The following is a 16,021-nucleotide window of genomic DNA, read 5'->3' as shown; positions in this document are numbered from 1 at the left end:
CTGACACCTGTATAATCTGACACCTGTACAATATCTGACAACTGTATAATATGACACCTGTTTAACCTGACACTGTGCAATCCATTTCATTGGACATTCTCACCCCTATTTTCTCTCCATTTCATATTTTTGTTGTTTTTTACACTGTTTATTTCAACACTGTGTGTCTTCGGACAGACGTCTCCCAGCTAGTGCATGTCGGATTAGAGACAAGTTTCACTATTCTACATACTGCAAACCTTTTTCATATTTGATATGTAGATAAGTTTTCAAAGAATTTTGTGTGTCCATGAAATTAACAAAACCATTTTTTGGTAAAATAAAATTACCTTATGTACTAAATGACCCTTATTAACAAAACAAATTCACATATTCTAAGCATACAAAAATTAATCTACAGTAAATTATGACTCATTTTCAGTAAAAAAAAAAACAGGTCCAGATTTGTGTTTTTATTTCAATAGATAGTCCCACAAAGTTTTAGACTTATGATACCGTAAATTCCGATAGTCCCACAAAGTTTTAGACTTATAATACCGTAAATTCCAAAATATAAGAGAGGAATTTATTATTGCCTAATTTCCTGGCTTATGAGATAAGATTTCTCACTGTTATTTTTATATTGCTGAAATACATGTAACAACTCTTCTGAATCAACATTAACAGACCACGCGTGATTGGTTGGTTGTGTATCGTCCCTCTCAAGAATATTTCACTCACATGGAGATGTCATTTTTGCCAGTGAAGGGCCGCAAAATTTAGGCCTATGCTCTGTGCTTTAACTGTTTTTGCGGTCTCATCCGAAGGACCGCCCCATATAGATGCCATAGGGGTACTGTTAGATATGAACAGGACGACCCTTGACTTGTGATTTGATTGATGTCTTTGAGACATTTTGCAAATTATATATACATGTATAACAAGGCTTGAAACTAATTTTTTATGTCACCAGTCCAGTCGGACTGCTAGGGTATAATTTCAACCAATCCGCAGAAAAATTTACCAGTCTACCAGAGTTTTCCAGACATAATTATATATATATAAACATATTTCGTTAAATGTTATTAAAATGAAATATGTAATTTAACTCAATATGCCTTAGACAATATTGTAATACTTGTATGTGAGATTTATATTTACTAATCGGGTTTGCCTGATATCTACAGAGGAATGCCAAATCTGCATTAAAGATTCACAAGTATATTTTCCAGAATTACGTTTTAGAAAATTAACCAGTCCCATCGGACTGACTAAAACAAATGTCAGTCAGTACGCCAGACTTTTAACCAGTCACGGACTGACGGGCATGATGTTAATTTCGAGCCCTGTATAAGTACTCGTGTAAAATAACTGGAGTCTGCAGTGGCACTATAATATGTATTTAGTACATTATACACTGTGCTCTGTACAATTACTCTGCATTTCATTTTTCTGAAACAATTTATATCAATGAATTAGAAGAGGGACATTAGGGATGTATGTTAAATTTGTGTTTATATTTTTCAGGGTCTAAATGGCAACCAACTGTATCCAAAGGTGGACAATATGGATCCAGTGATTGGTCATGATTCCGACCAATCAGATAAAACCACAGTCAAGCAATCAACACCGAAAAATGAAGCCAATTTCAATATTCACTGTGAGGAGCGGCCGATTCTCAATGGAGTTGTGAGCCATTTATCTCCGGATGGAAATAAAGAAATGAGAATTACGGATGTGAAATTAGAAACGCTCAAAAGTAAGACAACATGGCAGGAGATGTCGCCGAAGAGGGAGAGAAAAATCACGCGGCAAAATAGTTCTGGGAGTATTAAAAGCAGCAGCAGTGGAAGCGCGAGCGGGACATCGGGGAGCAGCGATTATTCTTCCTGCTCGCCACCAGGAAGTCCAACTAAGTCGTGGAAATCGATTCGCGAAAGCAATAAAAATAATGCACTCTCCTGGAAAGACCTGTCAGGTACCAAGTGTGGGAAAAGTTCAGAGGAGCATTTACCGTCGAAGGGAACCAGTGCAAATGAGAACCAGTTCGGGAAGTGTGTGTGTAGTCCTGAGCATGTGAGAAATCAGACAACTTGTGATACAGACAATGCTTGTATAACTACAACTGGGACTGACATGACCGACAATCGAAAGATGGACACTGGTCACTTAACGTCGTGTGTGCATACAACCGACAATGGGCAAAACCTTGCCTGTAACTGCAAAACCAACGGAGGCAGTCGAACCGGTCAAACCGGGCGGACCGGTCAGAATGTGAACAATAGAAACCAGGGAAGTCCCGAACATAGAGTCAGAATGTCCACAAAGTCCAAGGACCCGTGTCGGCTGGAGAGTGCGACGTCAGAGGAACAGAATAACGAGTATTTCTACGATGAGGACTTCACTGTACAGTTTGACACTAACTTGCGGGAGTCGTCCCCGGGACTTAATTGTACGTGCATTGATCCTACGATAGTCAGTGATTTTCCGAACATTGTGACAGGGAGTTACCTGTCGTTTAACAATATGAAGGGGTCCGGGCTTCTCGACCCGCACGCTAATCCGGAACTCTTTTGTCCAGATGAGTCGGAGCTCTCGTCATGTAGAAACTCGGCCATGGACCTGTCGTCCAGCGAACGCGAGATGATGTGCTCTAGTGATATGTTAGAATTTAGCGACAACCCACTTTTTACACCTTCGCCCACTAAAGAGCTGGAAAAGCAGAATGTTTCAACGGATAGCTTGGACAGGAATTACAGACCAATTGAACACTGTTGTCAGGATGGGAGCCTAGAGTCCAGCGATGGAAACCTCTGCGTGAACTGCTGTCCCAAAAAAGAGGACTACTTCCTCTCCTTCGACGGTTCACAGGGGCGGTCCCAGAACTCAGAGAACGACAACTCCTTGATCTCCATTGGGTCGGGTCATGGACACTGGGGTCAGAGTTCATCTGGAGAGGAAATGGTGTCCGAGGAATGTACCGACAGCTTCCACTTCTGTTACATGAATGGAAATGGAAGTCTTCAACACGGACACAGACGGATTAAGTTCCAGGCGCTGAAGGCTGTCCACGAGGATAACGATGACGCAGACATTGACGACAGTGAAGGGAAATTATCCCTGCCCAAAATTACCAGGAGTCCTATATCCGAATTCAACCAGAAGGTAAACGGTGGGTTAAATGGAAAGAGAGGGTGCTGTCACGGGAAGAAGGCTCAAGTCAACAAATTCAATGGATTGTCGCCTTCCAAGTCGGCGATGAGACATACGATCCCGAACAGGAGGGTGACATCCTGGAAGCAGGTGAAGTCGCTGAAGTCCCTGGGGAAGATGGACATGATGTTGGATGCCAATCGCAGCAGCAGCATGCCCGAATTGTACGTGCAGACATGGCAGTCTGTCACTTCCCAGGACTGCATGGACATCGCGAAAATCGCTGAGAGCTTCCACGGAAAGAGACATTCAGCTTATCTGTTGGATCTGTACCAGAGAGTCCGGAACCAGTCGAATCCCGTCTCACCGGAAACCATGGCCAATATCGAGCAGATTCTTTTCCACCCCCTGATCAGTCAGAATCGTTGTCATGGTGAAGCAAATCTGAGTGCTCCGATTGGTCCCTGTGGAGTTTGTGGGCGGGAAGGGTCACACAGCAGTCACACGCTCACAAACAGTAACATCCAGCACCTGGTCAACACCAGCCGATCGGGACAACAGCTGGACCAGTACACGAGGAAAAGAATCATCGAATGGCTGGAGAGGGATAGACTAGACGGACAGTGCAGAGCCAAGGGGTCCCAGACGGAGAGAGACGTGAGAACGGTGGAGACCATCATCTCTCCTACTACTGTCACACTGTGGTGTGGTACCAAGAACTTCGGTTCACAGTTCCCCCCTCACACGAGGGACTGTGGAATTCAGACGTCTCACAATGTCGGGAAGGAGGGGCGTGTTTTACACACGGAGCAACAGACATCGCCGACATTAGAGAGGGAGTACAGAAAGCTATACACAGCGGAGGCCGCTCAACAGACTTCTCCAAACTCCGAGAAACACGACATTCTGTCCATGCTCCCCGAGAACTTCACAGACCTGGAGGACATTATACCCAGGAGGGACGAGAGGAGTCCAACCCGTGTGCCAAGGTCAAAGAGTGCAGACACCAACGCTCACAGAGACACAGTGGACGTAGCCCACAGGGGCTGCCTCTCCTATTATACTTATAAATCTCTGCCAGAACTGAACTTCATAGTCTCACCAGAAGATCACCGCGTGGAGGAAGAAATCTCACTTTTTGACCCCATGCCTGTATCCATCCCCATCCCCATCCTCACTCCAACGTTTGCCAAATCTTTCTCTGGGGCCCTTTCCAAGAAGGAGAGACAGTCAGCTGGAACAGCCAACAAACGGTCCATGTCCGTGCCGGCAAAGCTAGTGACTCAGCCTCAGCACAAGAGTGCTGGGGAGACTGGATCCAGTGCTAGTGGAGTAAGCAACAGTTCGACATCATCCGGAATAGATCCGGGCTACAGTACGGAGGATAGACCATTCAGCGTAGGCAGTCCGTCTAATGATATCGAACGGCTTCTGTTCTACCCTCCTCATGTGGAAAACAGTGCTAAAAAAGAGAAAGGTCAGGGACAGATAGAAGGTCAAGGTCAACATAGATCCAGTAGTCAGCCGAATCTGAGGAGAGTCTCTGAAAATCTGGTCAACAGATATGCAAATGAGGCGCATCCCATTTCCCTGGAAGCAGTGCATAAACCAAGAGTGACAGAGCCGGAAACTGAAAGTAAAGGTGATGGGAAGGTTTTAGTGAACCCCGCCGTGGAACAACTTTACTCGTTACAGGAGGAGAACACTCCTCTATCTTCTCCCGACGTCAGTAGGTGTCACCACAACTGTTGTCATGGTGAGGACTGCTTCTTCGTCAACCACCCAAACCAGTTCTCGAGCGAATCCAACTCCTCCAAGGAAAGTGGGCCCACAAAATCTAACCGCAAGCCCCTGAAGTCGTGCCTCCGAAAACAGCACTTCCTGCGGTCAAGGTCGTTGTCCGATCCGCACAATTTAGCACAAAACTCGGACAGTCAGAAGCAGAAGAAAAAGTTGAACCGCCATTCCTATGCGTGCGAGGAAGTGTATCTGTTAACGGACGACGCGGGGCAGTACTACCTGTGTCAGAGCGACAACTCCTTGCAGTCCAGTGAAAGCTCGGGGCCTGTGCTGTTCTATCTGGATAACATGGTACCGACCGATGGCACACAGACGGTGAAACTACGCCGCAAAAATCCGACGGAAACGGGGACCAGACCGGTTACGGAAACGGCCGATACGCTGAGCGGGAAAAGAAAGAGTGTCAGTTTCGCCTCAGAGGTTTCGTTCCATGATATTAGTCCTCACGCCTCACCCAAACACAGAGTGGAGGAGACTGGCACAGAGATAACGAAAGCAACAGGTAATACAACCATGTACAGTCCTCACGCCTCACCCAAACACAGAGTAGAGGAGACGGGCCGAGAGATAACGAAAGCGACAGGTAATACAACCATGTACAGTCCTCACGCCTCACCCAAACACAGAGTGGAGGAGCCGGGCCGAGAGATAGCGAAAGTGACAGGTAATACTAGTCCTCACGCCTCACCCAAACACAGAGTGGAGGAGCCGGGCCGAGAGATAGCGAAAGTGACAGGTAATACTAGTCCTCACGCCTCACCCAAACACAGAGTGGAGGAGACGGGCCGAGAGATAACGAAAGTGACAGGTAATACTAGTCCTCACGCCTCACCCAAACACAGAGTGGGGGAGACGGGCCGAGAGATAACGAAAGCAACAGGTAATACAACCATGTACAGTCCTCACGCCTCACCCAAACACAGAGTGGAGGAGCCGGGCCAAGAGATAACGAAAGTGACAGGTAATACAACCATGTACAGTCGTCACGCCTCACCCAAACACAGAGTGGAGGAGCCGGGCCGAGAGATAGCGAAAGTGACAGGTAATACAACCATGTACAGTCCTCACGCCTCACCCAAACACAGAGTGGAGGAGCCGGGCCGAGAGATAACGAAAGCGACAGGTAATACAACCATGTACAGTCCTCACGCCTCACCCAAACACAGAGTGGAGGAGACGGGCCGAGAGATAGCGAAAGTGACAGGTAATACTAGTCCTCACGCCTCACCCAAACACAGAGTGGAGGAGACGGGCCGAGAGATAGCGAAAGTTACAGGTAATACTAGTCCTCACGCCTCACCCAAACACAGAGTGGAGGAGACGGGCCGAGAGATAACGAAAGTGACAGGTAATACTAGTCCTCACGCCTCACCCAAACACAGAGTGGAGGAGACGGGCCGAGAGATAACGAAAGTGACAGGTAATACTAGTCCTCACGCCTCACCCAAACACAGAGTGGAGGAGACGGGCCGAGAGATAACGAAAGCGACAGTATTACAACTGTGTACTGTAGTCTGTTACTGTAGTCTTACTAAACTTCTTAACTTACAAAACAAATCTGACATAAGATTCTAACCTAAGATGAGATACTCGTGCTTTACTAAATTAAAATGTGTTCTTTCAGTGTATATAGTTTAAAAATCCTTGATGACAAGGGGAGCTAGGTTCATCTTGATTGTCTCTAAAAATGTCCTGAAACAGCATGACGCCAGCCATTTTTATTTAAGTCATTAAAGAAAACCACTATAGAAATATTAAGATGCCTGGATTTAGCAGAACCCATTAGCTGTCATTAAGTTACAATGAATTTTTCATGTACCTTACGTGAAGAGGATTTAATGAGGAATTAAACAGATCTTTGTCGTAACTTAAGTTTACAATAAAATCTTGAAATTTGGTTACTAGTTTTGAAATATATACATTAGATCTTTTACAGTTTTATGTTTTGAAATACATATCTACACCTTACTTAGAAGTTAAAACTGTCAACTATTGCATTTATCATTCCCCAATCATTAGATGTCGTTTCTTAGAATGAATTTTAAATCTGTCAATCATTATATTTATCAATCATTAGATGTCATTTCTTAGAAGGAATTTTAAATCTGTCAATCATTACATTACAGAACTTCCTGTTCTGACTCGAGGGAACTCGCGAGCGAACTCGCCTGAGAGCTACGAGTCCTCCGACTCGGACGTTCCCCCGGATAGCTTCAAGCTGTCTCCCTCCACAGAACAGAACATATATGCCCACAGGTTTGACGAGCTGGAGAGGAAGAGAGGTATGAAAACACACACACACACACACACCCAAAATAAAACAAACAGGGAAGATTTCCTTTACTTTTGAGAGCAATTAATCTGATGAAATCGATCAGCATCAATATGTGTAGTGATAGTTTTAAAAAGCAAGAATTTTAATTTTGGGAGAAAGGTTCCTACTCTTGTATAGGATTTACAGTTAAATCCATTTATACTGATGTCACTTATATTGAACTATCTGTTATATTGAACTGTCTGTTATATTGAAGTTGCTTGTATTGAACTATCTGTTATGTTGAAGTCGCTTAAATATTAAACTATCTGTTATATTGAAGTCGCTTATATTGAACTATCTGTTATATTAAAGTCACTTGTATTGAACTATCTGATATATTGAAGTCACTATATTGAACTATCTGTTATATTGAACTATCTGTTTTATCTGTTATAAGCACCTTTGAGCATACATAGTGTATGAAAAGGGTGCTATATAAATATGGTATTATTATATTGAAGTCGCTTATATTGAACTATCTGTTATATTGAACTATCTGTTATATTGAACTATCTGTTATATTGAACTGTCTGTTATATTGAACTGTCTGTTATATTGAAGTCGCTTATATTGAACTATCTGTTATAGTGAACTATCTGTTATATTGAACTATCTGTTATATTGAACTATCTGTTATATTGAACTGTCTGTTATATTGAAGTCGCTTATATTGAACTATCTGTTATAGTGAACTATCTGTTATATTGAACTATCTGTTATATTGAACTATCTGTTATATTGAAGTCGCTTATATTGAACTATCTGTTATATTGAACTATCTGTTATATTGAACTGTCTGTTATAGTGAACTATCTGTTATATTGAACTATCTGTTATATTGAACTGTCTGTTATAGTGAACTGTCTGTTATAGTGAACTATCTGTTATATTGAACTATCTGTTATATTGAACTATCTGTTATAGTGAACTATCTGTTATATTGAACTATCTGTTATATTGAACTGTCTGTTATATTGAAGTCGCTTATATTGAACTATCTGTTATAGTGAACTATCTGTTATAGTGAACTATCTGTTATATTGAACTATCTGTTATATTGAACTATCTGTTATATTGAACTATCTGTTATATTGAACTGTCTGTTATATTGAACTATCTGTTATAGTGAAGTTAGAAGTGAATCTCCATCCAGTGACATTTATATAGTTGAACATTGATTATTGGTTATATTGAATTTTGGATATATTGAAATATTTAGGTTGGTCCCCTGACTTTCTAATTGCATGACGATGCGTTTGACTTTGTTTCAGAAGATCAGGATATTACATGTACTGTCATCATACCTGTGTGTATGTGCCCCGTGTGTTGTGTACATATTACATGTGTGTTATCATACAGTGTGTATGTGCCCCGTGTGTTGTGTACATATTACATGTGTGTTATCATACAGTGTGTATGTGCCCCGTGTGTTGTGTACATATTACATGTGTGTTATCATACAGTGTGTATGTGCCCCGTGTGTTGTGTACATATTACATGTGTGTTATCATACAGTGTGTATGTGCCCCGTGTGTTGTGTACATATTACATGTGTGTTATCATACAGTGTGTATGTGCCCCATGTGTTGTGTACATATTACATGTGTGTTATCATACAGTGTGTATGTGCCCCGTGTGTTGTGTACATATTACATGTGTGTTATCATACAGTGTGTATGTGCCCCATGTGTTGTGTACATATTACATGTGTGTTATCATACAGTGTGTATGTGCCCCGTGTGTTGTGTACATATTACATGTGTGTATGTGCCCCGTGTGTTGTGTACATATTACATGTGTGTATGTGCCCCGTGTGTGGTGTACATATTACATGTGTGTATGTGCCCCGTGTGTGGTGTACATATTACATGTGTGTTAGACTTCACGTAATTGTAAGGAATAGTAATATTTGATGTGTTGTCTTTAATTCTAGGAATGCTTATGGAAGTCTGTCAGGTTGCGGAGATTATTCTTCATCACTTCAGCAAGGCCAAGAACCCGTTTGACAAGGTATTGGAAACCGTAAGCTAGTGAGTGTGAGTGAGTGGGTGAGTGGTTGAGTGACAGATTGAATGAGTGACAGAGTGAGTCAGTGTGTGGATGAGTAAGTGGATGAGTGTGCGAGTGAGAGAGTGAGTGACAGAGTGAGTGACAGAGTGAGTGAGTGACAGTGAGAGTGACAGTGAGTGAGTGACAGAGTGAGTGAGTGACAGAGATAGTGACAGAGTGAGTGAGTGAGAGTGACAGAGTGAGTGAGTGAGAGTGACAGAGTGAGTGAATGACAGTGAGAGTGAGTGACAAAGTGAGAGTGACAGAGTGAGTGAGTGAGAGTGACAGAGTGAGTGAGTGACAGTGAGAGTGACAGAGTAAGTGAGTGAGAGTGAGTGACAGTGTGAGTGAGTGACAGAGTGAGTGACAGTGTGAGTGAGTGACAGAGTGAGTGACAGAGTGAGTGACAGTGTGAGTGAGTGACAGTGAGAGTGACAGAGTGAGTGAGTGACAATGAGAGTGACAGAGTAAGTGAGTGACAGAGTGAGTGAGTGACAGAGAGAGTGACAGAGTGAGTGAGTGACAGTGAGAGTGAGTGACAGTGTGAGTGAGTGACAAAGTGAGTGAGTGACAGAGTGAGTGAGTGAGAGTGAGTGAGAGAGTGAGTGACAGTGTGAGTGAGTGACAGAGTGAGTGAGTGACAGAGTGAGTGAGTGACAATGAGAGTGACAGAGTGGGTGACAGAGTGAGTGAGTGACAAAGTGAGTGACAGAGTGAGTGACAGTGTGAGTGAGTGACAGAGTGAGTGAGTGACAGTGAGAGTGACAATGAGAGTGACAGTGTGAGTGAGTGACAGAGTGAGTGACAGTGAGAGTGAGTGAGTGAGAGAGTGACAGAGTGAGTGACAGTGAGAGTGACAGAGTGAGTGAGTGACAGAGTGAGTGAGTGACAGAGTGAGTGACAGTGAGAGTGAGTGAGTGACAGAGTGAGAGAGTGACAGAGTGACAGAGTGAGTGAGTGACAGAGATAGTGACAGAGTGAGTGAGTGACAGAGTGAGTGAGTGACAGAGTGAGTGAGTGACAGAGTGAGTGAGTGACAATGAGAGTGACAGAGTGGGTGACAGAGTGAGTGAGTGACAGAGTGAGTGAGTGACAGAGTGAGTGAGTGACAGAGTGAGTGACAGAGTAAGTGAGTGACAGAGTGAGTGAGTGACAGAGTGAGTGACAGAGTAAGTGAGTGACAGAGTGAGTGAGTGACAGTGAGTGAGTGACAGTGAGTGAGTGACAGAGTGAGTGAGTGACAGAGTGAGTGAGTGACAGAGTGAGAGAGTGACAGAGTGAGTGAGTGACAGAGTGAGTGACAGAGTGAGTGACAGAGAGTGACAGAGTGAGTGAGTGACAGAGTGAGTGACAGAGAGAGTGAAAGAGTGAGTGACAGAGTGAGTGAGTGACAGAGATAGTGACAGAGTGAGTGAGTGACAGAGTGAGTGAATGACAGAGAGAGTGACAGAGTGAGTGAGTGACAGAGAGAGTGACAGAGTGAGTGAGTGACAGAGAGAGTGACAGAGTGAGTGAGTGACAGTGAGTGAGTGACAGAGTGAGTGAGTGACAGAGATAGTGACAGAGTGAGTGAGTGACAGAGTGAGTGAATGACAGAGTGAGTGACAGAGTGAGTGAGTGACAGAGTGAGTGAATGACAGAGAGAGTGAGTGAGTGACAGAGTGAGTTTATCGATGTGTAAACAATTGTAATAAATAACATTGGAATTATTCTAATATAATTGCTACATATGCTTCTGTCATATTAATATGGAAAACTAATTTCAGTTTAATTTTTTTAAGAATTCAGCATTCAAATTCGTTTTCAATTTAAAAAGATTATGGATTGTTTTGCTAGGATATGCGTTTGATGTATTTTAAAATTTTCTGTTTCTATAGCTGCGATTGGGTAGTTCTGCTGATACATCAGAAATAGGTGACCTAGTTTTGAACCGTTTGTGCCCAGTGTTAAACCGAGTGGTGGGAGATGGTCTCAAACCCTTCCTGAATGGATTTCAGATGTTTGGTCGCGTGAACGTCACCGTGTGGAAAGTGGCGGAAATTTCCGCAGAGCAAGGTAAAGTGTATTTGTTCCTTTGAGAGGAATCAATACAAATTGTACGCTCACAGCCAAGAAAGGTGTGGTGTTTATACCGTCTTGTGGTCTGATGACCTGTCTGTCTGCTTGTCCATCCGTCTGTCTGTCTGTCTCTCTGTCCATCGGCGTCCCTTACTAGAATTAATAACTGATTGTTTGTCCACCTCTCTCAATAGATCCCTAAAACCAGGCTATAGTTTGATCCCTATAATCAGGCTATGGTTTGATCCCTATAATCAGGCTATAGTTTGATCCCTATAATCAGGCTATAGTTTGATCCCTATAATCAAGATATAGTTTGATCCCTATAATCAAGATATAGTTTGATCCCTATAATCAGGCTATAGTTTGATCCCTATAACCAGGCTATAGTTTGATCCCTATAACCAGGCTATAGTTTGATCCCTATAATCAGGCTATAGTTTTATGTTGATATGAAATAGTTCTATATACTTGAACTATACATAGATCATGTACAGTTTTATGTTTTTATGAACAGGACCCTACACCCGAGCTATCCATGACCTTGTACAGCAGCTGAAGAGTAACCCTGGGCTCACCAGCTGTTCTGCCAAGTTTGAAGCATTTCTGTTTGGACTTCTGAAGTAAGTATCTTTTGACTGACAACTCTGTGGTTTCAATAAAGAAATACATGGTATTTATCTGGAAATGATATGTAAAAAGGTCACTTGTATACTGTAAAAAGGTAACTTGTATACTGTAAAATGGTTACTTGTATACTATAAAAATATAACTTGAATGATGTAAAAAGGAACTTGAATAATGTAAAAAGGTAACTTGAATACTGTAAAAAGGTAACTTGTATACTGTAAAAAGGTAACTTGTATACTGTAAAACGGTAACTTGTATACTGTAAAACGGTAACCTGTATACTGTAAAAAGGTAACTTGTATAATGTAAAACGGTAATTTGTATAATGTAAAAGGTAACTTGTATACTGTAAAACGGTAACTTGTATAATGTAAAACGGTAACTTGTATAATGTAAAAAGGTAACTTGTATAATGTAAAAAAAAAATAACTTGAATAATGTAAAAAGGTAACTTGTATACTGTAAAACAGTAACTTGTATACTGTAAAACAGTAACTTGTATACTGTAAAACATTAACTTGTATACTGTAAAACGGTAACTTGTATAATGTAAAACAGTAACTTGTAGAATGTAAAAAAGTAACTTGTAGAATGTAAAAAGGTCACTTGTATACTGTAAAATGGTAACTTGTATCCTGTAAAAAGGTAACTTGTATACTGTAAAACGGTAACTTATATACACTGTAAAAAGATAACTTGAATAATGTAAAAAGGTAACCTGTATACTGTAAAACGGTAACTTGTATGCTATAAAATGGTAACTTGTATAATGTAAAACAATAACTTGTATACTGTAAAAAGGTAACTTGAATAATGTAAAAAGGTAACTTGCATAATGTAAAACGGTAACTTGTATAATGTAAAAAGGTAACTTGAATAATGTAAAAAAGGTAACTTGTATACTGTAAAACGGTAACTTGTATATTGTGAAAAGGTAACTTGTATAATGTAAAAAGGTAACTTGTATACTGACAGAGTACTGTAGATAGCTGGTGTTACTTGCAGAAATAAATCAAACTTTTTAATTCCTATTTTCAACTTGGGCTTGTTAATTCTATTGATGGTGGTTATTTTCAGTCTTTGGTTGTTTATTATACTGATTGTGGTTATTTTCAATCTGTGGTTGTTAGACTACTGATTGTGGTTATTTTCAGTCTGTGGTTGTTTATTATACTGTTTGTGGTTATTTTCAGTCTGTGGTTGTTTATTATACTGATTGTGGTTATTTTCAATCTGTGGTTGTTAGACTACTGATTGGTTATTTTCAGTCTGTGGTTGTTTATTATACTGATTGTGGTTATTTTCAATCTGTGGTTGTTAGACTACTGATTGTGGTTATTTTCAGACTGCGGTTGTTTATTATGCTGATTGTCGTTATTTTCAGCCTGCGGTTGTTTATTATGCTGATTGTGGTTATTTTCAGTCTGTGGTTGTTTATTATGCTGATTGTGGTTATTTTCAGTCTGCGGTTGTTTATTATACTGATTGTGGTTATTTTCAGTCTGCAGTTGTTAGACTACTGATTGTGGATATTTTCAGTCTGCGGTTGTTTATTATACTAATTGTGGATATTTTCAGTCTGTGGTTGTTTATTATACTGATTGTGGTTATTTTCAGTCTGTGGTTGTTTATTATGCTGATTGTGGTTATTTTCAGTTTGCGGTTGTTTATTATACTGATTGTGGTTATTTTCAGTCTGTGGTTGTTTATTATGCTGATTGTGGTTATTTTCAGTCTGCGGTTGTTTATTATACTGATTGTGGTTATTTTCAATCTGTGGTTGTTAGACTACTGATTGGTTATTTTCAGTCTGCGGTTGTTTATTATACTGATTGTGATTATTTTCAGTCTGCGGCTGTTAGACTACTGATTGTGGTTATTTTCAGTCTGTGGTTGTTTATTATACTGATTGTGGTTATTTTCAGTCTGTGGTTGTTTATTATACTGATTGTGGTTATTTTCAGTCTGTGGTTGTTTATTATACTGATTGTGGTTATTTTCAGTCTGCGGTTGTTTATTATACTGATTGTGGTTATTTTCAGTCTGCGGTTGTTAGACTACTGGATGGGGTACCTACGTTACAGTGACAACCTGACTGACAAGTTCTACAACTCGGATGGAGTGATCATTCTGAGTCGGACCTGCCACGAGCGAGCTTATGACGAGATGCTCATCTCACTACAGCCTCTATCTGTTCTTCCATTTCAACTCGGACTCGAGTATGTGCTGGAGAATTCTAAATATCTCTCTCATTCACCGACCTTGAGTCCAAACAGGAATAGATCTCCCTTGATTAGTCCTTCCTTAGAGAGAAACATAGTGGTTCCACCTCCCAAGCCAGCGAGAAGTCTAAACGGAACGGGACTGATCTCCACTAAAGCTTGGGAGTGGATCAAAGGGAGTGTGTGTGATGAAGGGGCGGAGCAAAAATCAACTGGGGCGGAGCATTCTAATGTGGTAGAAAAGAGAGAAGAAGTTTCTGCAAACAGATCTGATCGATTTGGTGAGAAGCGTAGCAAATCTTTAGATGATGTTCAGGAAGGTAGAGTTCAGAGGTCGCGTGATAAGGAAGTTCAGAGACCAGTGTGTACTGACCTCCAGGTGAAGGTCGATTTACAGGGAATGACCGACTCTTTTTCTGGAATTGCACAGAAATTATTAGGAATGAATACCTCTCGTGACAAAAGTCCGGAAGACAGCATCACTAAAAATCCAACTGGGTCCGGATCGGAGAAGAATTCGCTAAAAGAAAAAGTAACAGCTCCGGAGACTGTGGAGAGTGTGTCGTCGAAGGCCAAGTCAGGAATTCTCAAATTCTTTGACAAGCTGTTGCTCTCGAAGGACTCTGGATCAGCTCCTAAAAGCCAGATACCGAAACGGTACAGCTGGAATGTTCCGAATGAGGGTCAGAGGTCACCGGGATCACCAGGATGCAAGAGTCTATCTCCGGTATCCGGAAATAAAGAGTTGAGGAATAGCCTGGAATACCAGAAGCAGAAGTTTGTTACTGCAAGGAAAACTCAAAAATCCGATAATGTAGTCGCTCGAAGTATTCAAAGTGAAGCTACGAAAGATATTGAAAGTGAGGCTACAAAAGCTATTCCGAAAGAGGCCACCAAGGATGACAGGAAGCCAGGGTTGGAGAAATCGGGAGAAAAGTCCGGCGGGAGAATTCGAAAAACTCCGGAGAAAATTGAATCAGTAACTGAGAAGCCATTATCTAGGCAAGCAAGAAATCCTCCATCAAACTTAAACTTGAAACTGAGAGAAGAGGCTCAAGACAAGATGTCAGTCAAAGTGACTGCATCGCCTTCAAAGAAATTTGGGTCACCACAGAGAAAAGTAACAGATAAAGTGAAAGTCAGTAAAATTCCAACTCTACAGAAGAAAATAGAGAGCAGACGGCCACAGAGAAACAGCCTCGTTTTGGACTCCTCGGGGTACAGCTCATCGAGCATGGTCAGCTCTCCAACTCGAGTCAAACACTCGTACTCGGCAGGACAGATCCCCATCCCTGTTCAATCACCAAAGAAAAACAAAGTGCAGTGCTCGAAGAATGCAGAAGTTTCTACCATCAAAAAAGAGCCTGTCCGGACTGAAACCAAAGCACCAGAGGAAGCAGGCATCACATCCTCCACGGAATTTCCAATCAACGATCCTACCGAGTCGGTGGAGTCGACTTCGTCCAGTGCGAGCGCGTCTCTGGAGATCGGTCCAACACTAATAGCTCCTGCCCAGAGAAAGGACACCACGTCTGCTAGTCAGAAACTTACTGCTGAGAAAAGCCAAAACAAAACCAAACCCCCAGTTTCTGGTGCCCTGATGCAGGATCTTGATATCAACTCCAACGCGCCTCTCCCTATGTTAGAGGATCAAGCTGTGGGGGCAGGTGGTCAGTGCACAGCGGGACAGACAACAAACCATGGCAAGGACTTCATGAAGCCTGACTTCAGGTAAGATAGTGGCAGTATTATACTGACAGTAATGTTTCCAATGCCCGTCTTCAGGTAAGATAGTGGTAGTATTATACTGACA

At 41.8% G+C, this 16,021-nt stretch overlaps 1 protein-coding gene across 2 annotated transcripts in view; it reads left to right on the top strand.

Moving 5' to 3' along the window:
* The window catches only part of LOC125661855 (uncharacterized), a 46,414-nt gene that overhangs the window by 21,605 nt on the left and 8,788 nt on the right, over window positions 1–16,021 (top strand). The window contains exons 3-8 of one of the 2 annotated variants that reach the window (XM_048893977.2): window positions 1,507–5,434; window positions 7,059–7,214; window positions 9,183–9,259; window positions 11,176–11,353; window positions 11,874–11,979; window positions 14,029–15,939. In XM_048893977.2, the coding sequence (XP_048749934.2) occupies window positions 1,507–5,434; window positions 7,059–7,214; window positions 9,183–9,259; window positions 11,176–11,353; window positions 11,874–11,979; window positions 14,029–15,939 (6,356 nt within the window). Of the gene's footprint in view, window positions 1–1,506; window positions 5,453–7,058; window positions 7,215–9,182; window positions 9,260–11,175; window positions 11,354–11,873; window positions 11,980–14,028; window positions 15,940–16,021 lie in introns of both variants that reach the window. The other variant, XM_056146686.1, reaches the window with a different exon arrangement.

The sequence above is a fragment of the Ostrea edulis genome, chromosome 8 (genome assembly GCF_947568905.1).
Source record: "Ostrea edulis chromosome 8, xbOstEdul1.1, whole genome shotgun sequence".
NCBI classification, from domain to species: Eukaryota; Metazoa; Mollusca; class Bivalvia; order Ostreida; family Ostreidae; genus Ostrea; species Ostrea edulis.
The sequence above is the reverse complement of the archived record's forward strand: the minus strand, read 5'-3'. Positions and strand labels throughout refer to the sequence as shown.